A 16,573-nucleotide genomic window follows, 5' to 3' on the forward strand; every position below is an offset into this window, starting at 1 on the left:
CGATCCCCGAGCCAGGAAGGTCCCCTGGAGAAGGAATTGGTAACCCACTCCAGTGTTCTTGCCTGGAGAATTCCATGGACAGAGGAGCCAGGCAGGCTACAGTCCATGGAATCACAGAGTCCATGACTGAGCAACTTACATTTAACACTGCCAGAGAACAAGCCCGGCCTTGCGAATCTCAGATCTGCGTGACAGCCCTGCCCTGCTCCACCTCAGTCCAGAAGAAGCATTTTATCAGGGAAATTATATGCTCCAGTAGTGTGCTGAGCAGGAGATTGGGGAATTTCTCTGGCCCTGTGTCTGCCTTAGGAATTTCGGGGGTTGACTGATTCCCACACTTCTGCCCATTCATTTTTGTGTTTTTCTTTATTTATTTGACTCCACTGAGTCTCAGTTGTGACAGGCAGGATATTTTCAAGTTGCAGCGCACGGGAGCCAGGTCACTGACCTGGGATCGAACCCTGGCCCCCTGCACTGAGAGCACAAGAGGCTTAGCCACTGGACCACCAGCCAAGTCCCTGCCCATTCATTTTGAACAGAGTTGAGCGCGAGCCATCTCATCTCACACACTGCTCTGGATGTAAGCACTTCTTGGGCTACGGCCAGTCTTTCGTAGTCTTTTACCAGCAGCTGGGTTGTATTTCAGACGTGTGAGTACCACGATGGACTTACCCTTCCCTGTAGCTGACCGTTTTAGATTGGTTACAAACCGTGCTGCAGTATAACTCTGTGCACCAGGGGATCCTTTGTGATGTTTCCTGAGTATTTCTGGCTCATCGTCTGGGCGTGTGTTTCGCATTCATTCTGTCTCTTGAAGTTACTTCTGTGTGACTTGCGTTGGCTAATAGGATATGAGTAGGAGTGACTGCCTGACTTCTGGGTGTGTGCGTGCATGCACGCCAGGTCACTTTAGCCGTGTCTGACTCTTTGGGACCCCATGGACTGTAGCCCGCCAGGCTCCTCTGTCCATGGGATTCTCCAGGCAAGGATACTGGAGTGGCTTGCCATTTCCTTCTCCAGGCGATCTTCCCACCTCCAGGATCAAACATGAATTTTCTGTGGCTCCCACATTGCAGGCAGGTTCTTTACCACTGAGCCACTGGGGAAGACTTGAAGAACTGGTCTGTGGCGTGCCACTTTTCTCTCCCTTCACTGATAAACTATGACTCTGCAGATGTGGAGACTTCATCAACTCGGGTCCCAGAGCAGGAGCATATGTAGGAAAACCCAAACCCCAAATCCGAAAACCAGTGATACACATGTGGCATATGCATGAAATAAACCTTTCTTGTTGAAAGCCACTGGGATTTTTGAGACTGTTTGTAATGGCAGCAGCATAAGATAGTGTACACTGGTTGATACAGGGTTGGAATCCGATAGTTTTGGATTCTTTTATTTTTTTAAAAATAGTTCTTTATTTATGTTGGCTGTGCTGGGTCTTTGTTGCTGCTTGAAGGGGCTTTTCTCCAGTGGCGGTGTCGGAGTTCTCTTTGCAGTGGCTTCTATTCCTGCAGAGCCCAGGCTCTAGAGCACAGGCTCAGTAGTTGGGGCGCACGGACTTAGTTGTTTGGTGGCCTGTGGGATCTTCCCAGACCAGGGATTGAACCCATGTCCCCTGTATCGGCAGGCAGATTCTTAACCACTGGACCAGCAAGGGAGTCCTGTATTGTTTTATGATGGTAGATGACAGGCATGAGGTTTGCACATTTCAAAGCAATTTGCTTTCCAAGATATGCCAATTTACATCCCTTCTAGCTCTGTGGAATACCAGATTTATCACAACCTTGTCAGTATTGAGGATTGTTAATTGAAAAAAAAAAACGGTTGACTATTTCATAGGTGAAAAATGGTGTCTTGGCTAACTCAAAATGCTTGTTTCTTTTTTGCAGTATGCAAGAGATAGTTCTGGGGTGATCAATGTCATGCTGAATGGCTCAGAGCCAGCAGGAGCCTATCCTGTAAAAGGGTAAGAATGCGAGCCCTAGCATATATGACAAAGATGCCAAGAAGTCTTTTTAATTGTTTTGAATGGAGGCTTAAGAGGATCGTCCGCATATCCCAATCTAGTGCTTTTGTAAGTTCAGCTGGAGCAAAACCATTGAATGACCTGGACATCAGAGCCATGTGCATACCTTTATACCACTAACAGCTGAATGCACGAATGCAATAGTAACCTAAAAGTTAAAGCTAAAAGGTAATCCCCAAAGGGCTTCCCTGGCGGCTCTGTGGTAAAAAATCCACCTGCCAATGAAGGAGACTCGGATTTGATCCTTGAGTCAGGAAGATCCCCTGGAGAAGGAAATGGCAATCCATTCCAGTATTCTTGCCTGGAGAATCCCATGGAGACAGGAGCCTGGTGGGCTACAGTGTGCATGAGGTTGCAAGACTTAGCAACAGAATCGCCACCACCAACAACCCCCAAAAGTGTTAAAAGTAACGTGTAAGTCAGCTAACAACGGTATGGGAGCAGTGTCATATTGCTCTAGGACTTCACAGAACGTGTTTTCTCAGTTTTTTTGCAGATTTTGAAATTCCCTACCTCCAGAAGGATAAAATCACACGAATTGAGATCTGGGTGATGCATGAAATCGGAGGACCCAAGGTGTAAGTTACCGTGCTACTGGTGATGGTCATGGTACAAACATGCTTTTCTTGGATGTGACATGACCCAGTCTGATTTACATGTACAGTTCTGGGGAAGCCACTGTCTTCTCTGTTCATAGTGTGGTGGGCAGAGAAAGGCAAAGGCTTGACTTTCTGAAATGCCACGAGTCAGTCCTGAGCCCAGAGAGAAAGCTTCCTTTATCCAGAGACTCCTCTCAGCCTTTCTGAGTGACCAGGGCAGCATCAGATAGGAGAGGGCCTCATGCATTCATGTGGGGCAAAGCCAGTTTTTTCTGTCTGTCATTAGAAGTCCAACAGCCTCACCAGGAGTTCTCAGAATTGACTCATGGACTATGTAATGAAGACATTCTTTTCACAGAACAACCAGTTTCATAACTGGGTCTCAGATAACTGGCTGAGAAAGCTTTTAAGATCCATACTTTTCTGGGAAACCACTAACTCAATGGTTGCATCAGCTCAGATATCAGTGCAAGCTTGAAGTCCTCCTTTTTTTTTTTTTAAACTTTTTATTTTGTATTGGGGTATATAGCCGATTACATGTTGTGATAGTTTCAGCTGAACAGCGAAGGGACTCAGTCATACATGTACATGTATCCATGTAGTGTCAACAGCACTGAAATGTAGGACTGAACCTTTAACAACAGGGGACTGCTTTTTATGAATTATGCTCAGACTGTAAAAGGAGCCCAAGCAGGAATTAAAAATAATGGCAGAGAGGTACATATGTGGACACACAGACATGGGCAAACGCAGATTAAACACGCATTGGGCAGCAGAATTGGGTTGTTATGTTTTCAGTCTCGTCGGAATAAATACATTTAAAAAGTCGAAAGTGATGTACATCAACATGTGAGCAGCGGTTATCGCCAAGGATGTGAGATTTAGGCTCCCCGCCCTTTTTGTTTATTTGAGTTTTCTAATATTTTTTGATTTTGTATGTATTTTCTATTTCCATCTGAAGATCGACTTAATACGCTGTGGGTTGGATAAGGGGGCAGTCAGCTGGCTCGGAGCCCAAGCCCAGCACTGCGTCTGTGGTGCGGCTGGGATGTGCCCTGTGGTCCACCGCGCACGCGCCGGCGCGGGCCTGAGCATGGATGTGCGTGACTCGCGGGCTTCGGACAGGTTTAAGGTTCAGAGCATCTCCACGTGGGAGCGGCGGCTCGGGTTCCGGCAACACCTCTGGATTCAGAGAATCTGCCACGTATTTCTCCAGCGAGGAGTAGATCTCAGTAGCACGTGGCCAGTATAACTTTTCATTAACACAGAAACAGCTTCTTTGATGTGTATATGTTTGTGTTTGTGTTTCAGGGAATCCTGTGGAGAAGGCAGCGTGAAGCTCTTGGAAGACAGGCTGGACAAGATGGGTTTCCAGTACAGCTGTATCAATGACTACACGTAGGTGGCGGATTGTAATCCGTTGTTCAGTCGCTAAGTCATGTCCGGCATTTTGCAACCCTCCCTGTCCTTCACTGTCTCCTGGAGTTTGTTCAAATGCATGCTTATCGAGTCTGTGACACTGTCTAACCCTCTCATCCTCTGCCGCACCCTTCTCTTTTTGCCTTCCATCTTTCCCAGCATCAGGGTCTTTTCCAAAGAGTTGGCTCCTCACATCAGGTAGCCAAAGTATTGGAGCTTCAGCTTCAGCAACGGTTATCAGTGCTTATATTCAAAGAAGGAGCAGGGGGCTGTTGGAAAGGTTTGTCAGAGGTCAGCCCCAGAGGCCATGGAACTGTGCCTTCCTGTTGTCACTGGATCTGGGGACCGGTAGTGCTTTCCAGCTAGAGTTCCCCCGACCCCCATCCCCTACTGTCCTCAGCCCTTTTTAAGGATGCTTAAAGGATGGACATTTGCCATTTATCATTTGTGAGTATCTGGTGTCCTCCTCACTCGCTTACCTGCTTGGGGAGTCACCTGCACACTGCTTCTCTGGATGCCACACTACCCGTGATTTATATTAAGGGGAGTTTGAGATACTTACAGAGAGATGCTTGGTGGCTGTGGACCAACCGAAGTCATCATAGCTACCATTTATCACGGACTTTATGGGCCAGGTACTTTATATACATGTAGTCAGAGATCATTTCGGGGTGCTCCTGATTCTTGGAAATGTAAGTTTGGCTCAAATTCTGGGATGATTGAAAGCCCTCCCCTGGCCTGGGAATTACTCACCTATCGCTTCCTGCTTCTCTATGTGTCTTTATGTGTTGGCTCCTGAGTTCGCGGGCCTGTTTGTTTCCCCGGGGGCCGGAGCCCAACACTTCAGTGATTTAGGGGCTTTCCCGAAGGTTTGTGAGTGCAGCAGGGTGCATGTTACATCTGCAGCCTTTACCAGTGCCAGGGACTGTCCAGCTGGCCCTGCCGCCCTCTGGCCTTCTCAAAAGGGACCTGGTGACCCTCCCACCTGAGCAAAGCCTCCAGAAGTGTGGGTCTCCCCCTCCTCAGGCGTCCCCCCAAGGAGAACAGGCCTGTTCTTTTCCCACAGCTTGAAGCTGGACTCTTTCCCTTCTCTGTTATTGCTAGCAGTCTCAGAAGACTCTGAAGTTAGTTAGGTGTTATCATCACCCTGTTTTGAACACAAAGTAAAGCACATACTCTTGTTTTGGAAACATAATCTGTGTTCAGAAAAATGCAGAAACCGTAAGTATCCAGTTGGATGAATTTCCCCAGGGCACTGAACACGTGTACCCGGATTAAGAGGCAGAGCGTCACCAGCACCCCCAGTCTCTTCTTGGTCTCCCTTTCAGGCTCCCCATCCGCCTGTAGTAGGAACCACTCTCTGGACTTGTAAGAGCATAGATTCGTCTTGTCTGTTTTATATAAATATCCCCTGTTTATGCATGGGTAAATGAAAGGTCAGAGGTTAAGCAAGTTTCCCAAAGTCACCACTCGGTGACACAGCTGAGTTTTGAACCCATCACTGTGTGACCCTGAAGCTTCCCCTTTTTCTTTCTACTCTGAGATTCCTCCTTTCTTACAGCATCAGGTTTTTGTAAATTAAATAAAAGGCAATTCTGATTCTAAAAGAGCTCAGGGATAGGAAAAAAAATAATGGCTAAAAATTCCACAGTTAGGAGCACTTGGCTTTGGCCCAGGGACTTCCCTGAGGAGGCTGTCTTTTTACAAGTCATCAGGTCAAATGGGGGCCCAGGGCTGCCTTCCCGACTCACAGCTGTGAGCCTCAAGGACTCAGCCTGCTTTTCCTGAGTCACGTTGCCCCACCTAAGCTGGACCCAGGCTCCGCCCTTGCATGCCTGGCTCTGCTTTTCCTGAGTCACGTTGCCCCGCCTAAGCTGGACCCAGGCTCCGCCCTTGCATGCCTGGCTCAGCCCCCCAGTTCCTATTTCTGTACCACCTGTGGGCTCTCGCGTTCAGATGGGGTTTTATTTCTCCTGGGCCCCCAGAGAGATAACAACAGGCTTAACACAGGGTGAGCAGCCAGGGTTAACAGATCAGACTCAAGCCCAGATGTAAGTGAGAATCCCCTGCCCGTCAAATTTCAGGTGACACTGACCTCTGTGCCACGGCGGTCGAACTTTCTCCCCACATCCTGCAGATCGTGGCAAGGTCCTTGTTCAAAGCCTCTCTTGCCTCCTGTTTTCTGCTTTGCGTTGTATTGACCCACACTCCGTGAAACTCAGTGCGTTTTGGTGGGGGAAGTGGGGAGTCATGACAGCAATACCAAGCTACTTTTTAAAAATTAATATTATTTTTTGGCTGTGCTGGATCTTTGTTGATGTGAGGCGGCTTTCTCTCATTGCAGCCAGCAGGGGATTCCTCTCTAGCTGCGGTGCTGGGGCTTCCCTTGTTGTCAAACACGGGCTGCAGAGCTCAGGCTCAGCAGTTGGGGTGCTTGGGCTGAGCTGCTCTGCACTGAGTGGAATCCTCTGAGACTGGGGATTGAACCTGTGTCCCCTGCATTGGCAGGTGGATTTTCAACCAGTGGCCCACCAGGGAAATCCAATAACAGACTGCTCTTGTTAAAAAAAAATGTATCTGAACGGTGTCCACTGAGAAGTAGAGAGTCCTAGGGAGGGGTCACGTAGCGTGCCATAGACAGAATGCTTTCCTGTTCTTCCCAAGTCCCCTCCAGTCACCCTGTGGCTGACTGACATCCTCTCTTGGCCTGCCTCTCACTGTCACCAGGCTCCTGTCCTCACTGCTACTTTCCCTTCCCTCCGGACTGTCCTGGAACCCGCATCTTCTTCCCTGAAGCCTGGGCACCAGCCATCACCCACGTGCTTCAAGTCCAACCTTCTGCCCGAAGTTCTTATCAACAGATTTTCCCAGAAAAGTTGTACATCTTTACAGAAGTGGTTCCATGCCCAGGCTTTGGAGGGGAGGTTCAAGTTCAGCTCCGCAACTTGCTACTGTGAGAACTTGGCCAAGTTCCTCTGGACAGCTTTCTCAGCTGTCGATCGCAGATAATAATTTGTTGTTGTTGTTCAGTTGCTCAGTCGTGTTCGACTCTTTGTGACCCCATGGACTGCAGCATGCCAGGCTTCCCTGTCCTTTACCATCTCCCAGAGTTTGCTCAAATTCATATCCCTTGAGTCCTCGATGCTAACTATCTCATCCTCTGCCACCCGCTTCTCCTGCCCTCAATCTTTCCCAGCATCAGGGTCTTTTCCAATGACTTGGCTCTTTGCATCAGGGGGCCAAAGTATCAGAGCTTCAGCTTCAGCTTCAGCATCGGTCCTTCCAGTGAATATTCAGGGTTGTTTTCCTTTAGGATTGACTGGTTTGATCTCCTTAGTATGTGCTTTGTTCGGTTGTTGTAAGGAGGGAATGACATCATCTATGTAAAATATTTAATATATCATCAGATTTTCTGGTACATAGTAAGTGCTCAACAAATGCCAGCTAATATTTTTGAAAATAAACTGTGTCCTTCAAGGTCAGAGACTTTATATCTCCAGTACCTTGCAGGTTCCCCATAAATGTATGATGAATGAAAGTCACTTGAATCAGCCCTTAAATATTACTTCTTTTCATTTTGCAGACCAGTGAAGCTCTTACAGTGTGTGGAACACAGCACTCATCCTGACTGTGCCTTAAGTTCGTAAGTAAATTTTTAACCTAACTTCCTTGCTTCCTGAAGATGGCCAGCCCTTACCATTTACAGGATGCCGGTGGGTCACAGTGTCATTTTACGCCCACCCGCTGAGATGCCCGGCTGCAGAGTAAGGTTGGTACGTGTGCACTGCCCCTCTCCATCTCTGCGCTGCTGGTAAGTGCAGGTTTGCTGAGCATCCGTGCAGCTGAGCTGACCCCCGCGTGCACCATGGGAGCAAGGCCACTGCAGCTGCACCGGCGGCAGCACAAAGCCTGGACCTGGGGTGGCAGGACCACCTCTTAAAATTTACTTCTGTGGACCTCAGAAATGAAAGCTATTTTACCAGCAAAAGTGGGCTTATTTTGGGGGACCTCCCTGGTGGTCCGGTGGTTCAGACTTTGCCTTCCAATGCAGAAGCTGTGGGTTCAATCCTTGGCTGGGGAGTTAAGACCCCCACCCCACCCCCTGTCTCGTGGTTTAAAAACCAAAATGTGCAACTGAAGCAATATTATAACAAATTCAATAAAGACTTGAAAAATGGTCCACACCAAAAAAACCTTTTTTTTTTTAAAGAAAGTGAGTTTATTTGGGACCAGTAGAGGAATTGCAGTTTGGAACAAGCAAGCTATAGCAAAAGCCACAGGCAATACTGGAGTGGTAGCCTTTCCCTTCTCCAGGGGATCTTCCCAACCCAGGGATCGAACCCAGGTCTCCCACATTGCAGGCAGATTCTTTACCAGCTGAGCCACAAGGGAAGCCTGTGAGAATGGATGTGAGAGTTGGACCATAAAGAAGGCTGAGCACTGAAGAATTAATGCTTTTGAATTGTGGGGTTGAAGAAGATGCTTGAGAGTCCCCTGGACAGCAAGGAGATCAAACCAGTCAGTTCTAAAGGAAATCAGTCCTAAATATTCTTTCCCTCTACCCCCATTTCCTCTAAGGAATTTCTTTCAGCATTTTGGTCCATTTCTGCCCATACATCCCAGTACACACATATGTTACCAGACACAGATGTGAGTTTGTTCATCTGTTTGTTTTTCATTTCATCTTATTTTCATTTACTTGCCTTTTCAGAAAAGTTATTTATTTTTAATTGGGGGGTAATTGCTTTACAAGACTCTGTTGGTTTCTGCCATACATCAGCGTGAATCAGCCACAGATATTCGTATGCCCCCTCCCTCTTGAACCTCCCTCCTACCTCCCACCCCATCCCACACCACAGAGCACCAGATTTGAGCTCCGCGTGTCACACAGCAAACTCCTCCTGGCTGTCTGTTTTACCTATGGTAATGTATTTGTTTGCACGCTTCTCTCCTGGTTCGTCCCCCCGCTCCTTCCCTGCCTGTGCCAACGAGTCTATTCGCTATGTCTGCATCTCCATCGCTGTCCTGCGAATAGCTTCACCAGTACCATCTTTCTAAATTCCGTGTATAGGTGTCAATATATGAGAGTTGTTTTTCTGACTTACTTCGCTCTGTGTAATAGGCTCTAGGTTCATCCACCTCATTAGAACTGACTCAAATGCCTTCTTTTTTATGGCTAATATTCTACTGTATATATATGTAACACAACTTCTTTATCCATTCCTCTGTCAATGGACATCTAGGTTGCTTCCATGGCCTAGCTATTGTAAATAGTACTGCAGTGACCACTGGGGTGCATGTGTCTTTTAGAATTGTGGTATATGCCCAGTGGAAAGAATATCCTTTGGCTCTTCCCCAAAATGATTACCTCTATTGTAACATAGATGTATATTTTTATTAAAAAGAAATCAATGCTGAAATTCAGTTCAGTTCAGGTCAGTCGCTGTCGTGTCTGACTCTGCGACCTCATGGACCGTCCAGAAGTGGGACTCCTGGATCATATGGTGGTTTTATTCCTAGTTTTTAAAGGAATCTTCATACTGTCTTGCATAGTGGCTGTACTAGTTTGCATTCCTACCAACAGGGCAAGAGGGCTCCCTTTTCTCCACACCCTCTCCAGCATTTACTGTTTGCAGATTTTTTGATGATGGCCCTTCTGACTGGTGTGAAGTGATACCTCATTGTAGTTTTGATCTGCATTTCCCTAACAACCAGTGATGTTGAGCATGTTTTCATGTACTTCTTGGCCGTAAGTGAAAAAGAGAAAAACAAATGTCATCTATTAATGCGTATATGGTGGAATCTAGAAAAACGGTACAGATGAACCCGTTTGCGGACAGGAATAGAGACACAGATGCAGAGAATGGATGTCGTGGACATGGTGGGGGAAGCCGGGGCGGAATGACTCGGGAAATTGGGATTGACATGTACACACACTACCATGCAAGGAATGGCAATAAAGGAGACAAGACGTTTACATCATCAGTTCCTGCATGTGTCCCTGGAGTGGCTGGCGAGGTTAAGTCCCTCCCTCCAGTGCTCTGCTGGTCACTCCCTGTGAATTAGGCACGCCTGTTTTTGAGGCCTCTCACAGGAAGGGAAAGAATAGACGAGGGCCTGGGTCTTCACTTTCCTCTCCTGAGAATGAAACCCACCCTCCCTTCCCTGCTTAATATTTATCTCAAAGGCAACACATCCCAAACTGGACTCCTGAATTTACCCACTGTGTTGGGTTGAGTCATACAACTAATTATGTGCAGGTCCTAACCCCTGGAATGAGTGGGTTTTACTTTATGTTACAAAAGGAGCTTTGCAGATATAAGAACGTAAGGGTCTTGAGATGGGGAGACAGTTTTGGACTGTCCACGTGGGCCCTGTATGTAATGTAAGTGTCCTGACAAAAGGGAGGCGGAGGAGGCTTGGTTCGAGAGGAGGAGAAGGTGCTGCGGTCTCGGAAGCAGAGATCGGAATCCTCGCAAGTAGATGCCCCGGCATGCATGCTCAGTTGTGTCTGACTCTCCTCAACCCCATGGACTGTAGCCCACCAGGCTTCTCTGTCCTGGGGATTCTCCCAGGCAAGAGTACTGGGGTGGGTTGCCATTTCCTTCTCCAGGGGATCTTCCCAGTGGTGCACTTAAAAAATATGTTTTTAATTAATTCACTAAGTTTTTGCTGCGCATGGGCTCTCTTGTTGCAGTGGGCAAGCCTCACAGCGGTGGCTTTTCTCGTTGCGGAGCACACGCTCTAGGCACGTGGGCTCAGTAGATGTGGTGCGCGGGCTTAGTTGCCCTGCAGCAAAGTTTGTAAAACACACGGACCTTTGTTTAAAGAAAAAAAGTTAAAGAGTAGATGGTTTATGTCACATATCTCCATAAAGCTGGGGGTGGTGGAAAACCATGTAACAATACGGAAACATTCTCACAAATAACTAAAGTAAGAAATGTGTAGTAAACAGTCTTATCGACTTATAAGTTATTGGACAAAAATTCAGTGTGTGGATCATCTGCAGGATTGGTGAGGATATGAGGAAGCAGACATAATCGTGTTACTGACATAAGGCCTTGCTGTGTCAGTCAGGGTTCCAAGGAGAAAATCAGATTTCTCATCTTGGCCCCAGTTTACGGTTCAAAATGTATTCCCCTACTCCACCCTGGCCCTAGGTCACAAAAGTAGGAGAGCAAATTTCACTTGCTTAGGGATAGTGGAGAAAAGGACTTTTCATCGGAAGAAATTCAGAATCTAATGAGCAGCTGTTGATATAAAGCCAACTTATATTACTTTTGTGTTAAGTTTAGTAACAGTCTGTATTTTTTTTATATATTTAACTTATTTATAACATTTTAGAGGATTTAGCATATACGAATAGCTCTTGGAATAGCCGTGTGATTCCAATATAAATTTAACTTTTAAATAACTGATTTTAGACTTAGAATTTTTAGTTGAAAGTTATTAGCGATTTTTACTTTTTTAAATCAGTCATTGCTGCTGTTCAGTTGCTAAGTTGTGTCTGACTCTTTGTGACCCCATGGACTGCAGCATGCCAGGCTCCCCTGTTCTTTAAATCAGTGTTGAAATGTTTAAGAGAATTAAGATTAAATTTTATACATTTATTAAATTTACTAGCATCAAGTATTTAAGAAGATTTTGCTCACTTGAAGTCACTTAACAATATTTTATAAAGAAAATGTAATATTTTAAAATGAAAGTTTAAAAGAATCTAACCTAAAATGTTCTGGGAATTAGAATAATTTTGAAGTCCCCTTAGAAGTTATTATCAGAGCTCATTCGGCTTTTAAATTAGAACAAGACTATTCATAAATGAAATAGAAAAAGTGTATGGGAAAGTTAAGATTTTGAATTTGTTAATGTAATAGCTAGAATTAATTTTTAAAACCAAAGTAACTGCAAGTAATGTGTTTTTCTCTCTGCATAAATGCTGTCCTCAAGCACAACTCCACATTGGCCTGAAAAGCTTAAGCTAACATGTGACAAGTCAGTGCAAAGAATGTGGACCCAAACATGTAAAGTAAAAGAAAACAAAAGTATATTTCTGTTTGTGCATGATATTGAATGTAAATGGTAGAAATAGATCTGAAGTGATAAACTCCCAATCCCAAACAGTGATTACTTCTAGGGAAGGGAGACCCACTATTACTGTGCTTAGTTCTGTATTATTTTATTTTATTAAAAAGTAAAAATAAGTTTATCTCTGTCTTAATGGGTTAATTATTTAAAAGCAAAAACTAATCAATTTTGAATGAACGAAGTCTAGAAGAGGAACTGAATCAGATGTGCAGTTATAGAAAATGTCCAGCAGGCGGAGCCATAGTACAACTTTGTGGACTGCTGGAGCTTGCTTTAGCGAAAAAGAGGTGATCAGCACTCACTCTAACAGTAAGCCACTAGTAGAAAGCCAGGCAATGGCACCCCACTCCAGTACTCTTGCCTGGAAAATCCCATGGATGGAGGAGCCTGGTAGGCTGCAATCCATGGGGTCGCTAAGAGTCGGACACGACTGAGCGACTTCACTTTCACTTTTCACTTTCATGCACTAGAGAAGGAAATGGCAACCCACTCCAGTGTTCTTGCCTGGAGAATCCCAGGGATGGGGGAGTCTGGTGGGCTGCCGTCTATGCGGTCGAACAGAATCGGACACGACTGAAGTGACTTAGCAGAAAGCCAGGGAATAAAGACATCAGGGTGTTTCCTAAATTTAAAAACGTTGTCTTTGATTGCTTTCAAAGAATTCATTACTTCTGTTTTTAAAAATCTGGAGGTTGGATCCTAATCGCTATGGCCACAGTCCCTATTTTGGCCAGAGCCTCTCTCAATGTCTTTATGTCATAACTGGTTCTTCATCACCAGTTAAACTCTAATGGTGTAATATCCATCAGTAGATATTGCTGCATTTGGGTAACTTTATGGTGCATCCATACAATCAGAATTCCCCTAGGAGAAAGGATGAGTACCTCCATATGTACCAGTATGGAAGCAGGTCCAAGATGTCGTGTTGGGTGAAGGAACAAATTGTAGATTCCATTGTGCTTAGACGAAAGGATGTGGTAATTTCTTTGCACGCACGTGGGACTGTCCTGAGAGGACAGCTCAGACTATCAAGAATTATCTCTATGCAAAGTGGGAATAGGGAGGCCTGGGTAGGGAAGATCCCCTGGAGGAGCAAATGGCAACCCACTCCAGGATTCTTGCCTGGAGAATCCCATGGACAGAGGAGCCTGGTGGGCCCCAGTCCATGGGGTCGCAAAGAGTCGGACCCAACTTAGGGACTGAACAACAAAGAAGCTTTTACTTTTCACTTTGTAACTTTCTGTGCTATTTCTTTATTTTGAATTGACTTATTAATTTTGGCTGTGCTGGGTCTTCATCACTGTGTGTGGGCTTTGCCTAGTTGTGGTGAGTGGGGTTCCTCTCTAGTTGCGGTGCTCAGGCTTCAGTAGTTCATGCTTACAGTCTTAGCTGCCCCATGGCATGTGGGATCTTCCCGGATCAGGGATCCAACCTGTGTCCCCTGCATTGGCAGGCAGATTCTTAACCACGGGACCGCCGGGGAAGTCCCTTCCTGTACTATTTAGATTTTCCTGCAGTGTGCATGTATTTTTCGAGAGTAGGTGCCATGCATCAATACTGACTTTTTTTTTTTCCTGTTTCCTTTTTAATTTGCAGGGCAGCAGCATCTACTCAAAGGGAAGCCTTTTATGCAGTACGAGGTGCCTGCTTTATCTTTTCTCTCTTAGCAGCTTTCACTTCAGTTGCTCAGATATAACTAGAAACTCAGTTATGCTGCCTTAAGTGGCCCACAGACCTGAAGCCTGCCCTTGCCCAGTCATCCTTGTTCTGTATACACCAAGTGGTTCCATTGTCTAAAGAAGCTTTGTGCTGGCTGAACAATGTTCTGAAATGGATTGTGAGTGATATACATGCTCAGGATTTCAGAAATTAATCTAGCTCTATTTAGCTGGTTAAAAACAATTTAATTAGAGCAAAGTTAATTATTATTTTCTTATTTTCATAATACAATGCATTGAGACACAGACTGTCTTTTATATAAGCAAACATTTTAAGAAAATTTTAGTACAACTGTGTATATATTTTCATATATTCTTATGCCACCAGCAGGGCATACTGCCTGTTTGTTGACAGCTTCAAATACATGTATACTATATAAGTATATTCAAAGATGTTTGGTAGGCAAAGAGTTGTGTATGAAGATGCCCATGTAATGGTTATTTATAATGAGGGGGAACTAAAAATTCTAATAATAGGGAACTCTTTGCATATGATTTAGTATATCTGTAGGATGGGATACTGACTCTGATGCTGGGAGGGATTGGGGGCAGGAGGAGAAGGGGACGATAGAGGATGAGATGGCTGGATGGCATCACCGACTCAATGGACGTGAGTTTAAGTGAACTCCGGGAGTTGGTGATAGACAGGGAGGCCTGGCGTGCTGCGATTCATGGGGTCGCAAAGAGTCGGACACAACTGAGCGACTGAACTGGACTGAACTGAGGATGGGATATCATTCAAATAGGAAAAGTCATGCTTATCAGCCCAACTGTCCTTCAACCGGTGAATGGAGGAGCTAACCTTGGTACATCTGTACAGTGGAATCCTACTCAGTAGTAAGAAGTAGCCAGCTATGGATAAATGAAGCAGTGTGAGCGAGTCTCAATTGCACTGTGCCAAGTGAAAAAAGCCAGACCAAAAGGCTACGTACTATATAATTCTATTTACAGGACATTCTGAAAAAAAGCAAAATTATAGGAATGGAGTACTTTTCAGCCTCAGTGTTAAGACTGGAGAGGGCACTAACTAAAAAGGAGCCCTGTAGGGGCTCTAGTTGGGGAGACAGATTGTTCTGGGTCTTGACTGTGGTGATGGTAACAGGAGTCTATGTGTTTGTCAGCTCTCCTTCCAGTTTTTTCAGAATTGCATGCAAAGGAGTCATTTCATTGTATGTAAATCATTTTCAAAGAACATTTCATGCCATAGAAAAATGTCAATGATAAGTGTAAGACGTAGAGCATAAAACTGTTTCTCATGTGATCCACTTGTCAAATAAAATACAAATGTAACACATCAATGTGTGTGTGTTACCTATACATAATTAAATGAATAAATCAGACCAATCGATCCTGAATATTCACTAGAAGGACTGATGCAGAAGTGGAAGCTCCCATACTTTGGCCACCTGATGTGAAGAGCTGACTCATTGGAAAAGACCCTGATGCTGGGAAAGATTGAAGGCAGGAGGAGAAGGGGGTGACAGAGGATGAGATGGTTGGGTGGCATCACTGACTCGACATGAATTTGAGCAAACTCTAGGTGATGGTGAAAGACAGGGAAGCCTGGCGGGCTGCAGTCCATGGTCACAAATAGTGAGGCACGACTTAGGAACTGAACAACAAAATCGATGAAAGGAAGCGTTAGTCGCTCAGTCATGTCTGACTGTTTGCAACCGCATGGATTATAGCCTAGCAGGCTCCTCTGTCTGGAATTCTCCAGGCAAGAACACTGGAGTGGGTTGCCATTTCCTCCTCCAAAGGATCTTCCCATCCTAGGGATCGAAAAGCGGCCCAAATGCAGAGTAGTAATCTCTGCAGAATGGTCTTTTCAGTGATTCCTATTCTTGACTTTTGACCTTTTGTGTTTTCCAAATTTCCTCTAATAAGCGCACATCCCTTTTCTAATCAGGAAGAGAAAACTAAACCTGCCTTCTGTGTATGGTCATTTAACGCAACACACATTTCCAGAAGACGAAAACAAAACCAGAAGTTGTCACGGCCACTTCTCTGTTCTTGCTCCTTATTTTTTCACAGAGATCGGTGTAGGAGGTTCAGATGTGAGAACTGGCGTAATCTGGTGCCCCAGTGCCCACAAGTAGTAATGGGAGTTTTCACTTTCTGTCATTTCCTGTAAACCTCCGGAGAGAAAAAGAATTGCCCATCGCAGGCAGAGCTGTTCCTCAAATGTGCTCACCTGAGAGCAGGGCTCTCTCTTCCTCCTGACTTCACTCCATTTTTTGTAAACACTTGCCCAGAGTCTGATGGTCATTGTGTATAAGATGTATTTACAGCCCAACCTCGTGCGTCTCTAGAGAGCAGCTGAGATGCTGCCCTGGGCATGTCTCACTGGCAGTGATCACAGGTCTCCTAGTTAGCTCCCCGTGCTGCCCGTCTCTTCCTCCGCTGGTTGCTCTTCATCGCCCACCACTGTCCCTCTTGTGGGGTTCACACGTCATCCACCCCTCCCCATGGTGCTCACTGCAGGGTTCAGGAGAGGCCAGGTTCCTTGACATCAGTATCGGTCACCTTTATCACCACCATCATCACCATCTTCGTAAGCTTCAATATCATCACCATCACCACACCTACTATTTCTTGAATTCCTACCAAAAACCAGTCATTGTTATCTACTTTAATAATTCACGAAATTCTTATTACTCTCCTCATTACTATCTCATACTATCTCATCCTCATTACTGTCTAATCTTTGCAGAAAGTCAAGGATT

At 45.4% G+C, this 16,573-nt stretch overlaps 1 protein-coding gene across 1 annotated transcript in view; it reads left to right on the forward strand.

Annotated features, from left to right (window-relative positions):
- BST1 (bone marrow stromal cell antigen 1) overlaps positions 1-14,425 on the forward strand; it is a 29,157-nt gene extending 14,732 nt beyond the window's left edge. The window contains exons 5-9 of the mRNA XM_010857371.1: positions 1,890-1,966; positions 2,512-2,604; positions 3,937-4,023; positions 7,628-7,687; positions 13,726-14,425. Of these exons, the coding sequence (XP_010855673.1) occupies positions 1,890-1,966; positions 2,512-2,604; positions 3,937-4,023; positions 7,628-7,687; positions 13,726-13,825 (417 nt within the window). The 3' untranslated portion in view covers positions 13,826-14,425. The remainder of the gene's footprint in view (positions 1-1,889; positions 1,967-2,511; positions 2,605-3,936; positions 4,024-7,627; positions 7,688-13,725) is intronic.
- The last annotated feature ends 2,148 nt before the right edge of the window (positions 14,426-16,573 follow it).

The sequence above is a fragment of the Bison bison genome, unplaced genomic scaffold, assembly GCF_000754665.1.
Source record: "Bison bison bison isolate TAMUID 2011002044 unplaced genomic scaffold, Bison_UMD1.0 scf7180017864379, whole genome shotgun sequence".
In the NCBI taxonomy this organism is placed as follows: domain Eukaryota; kingdom Metazoa; phylum Chordata; class Mammalia; order Artiodactyla; family Bovidae; genus Bison; species Bison bison.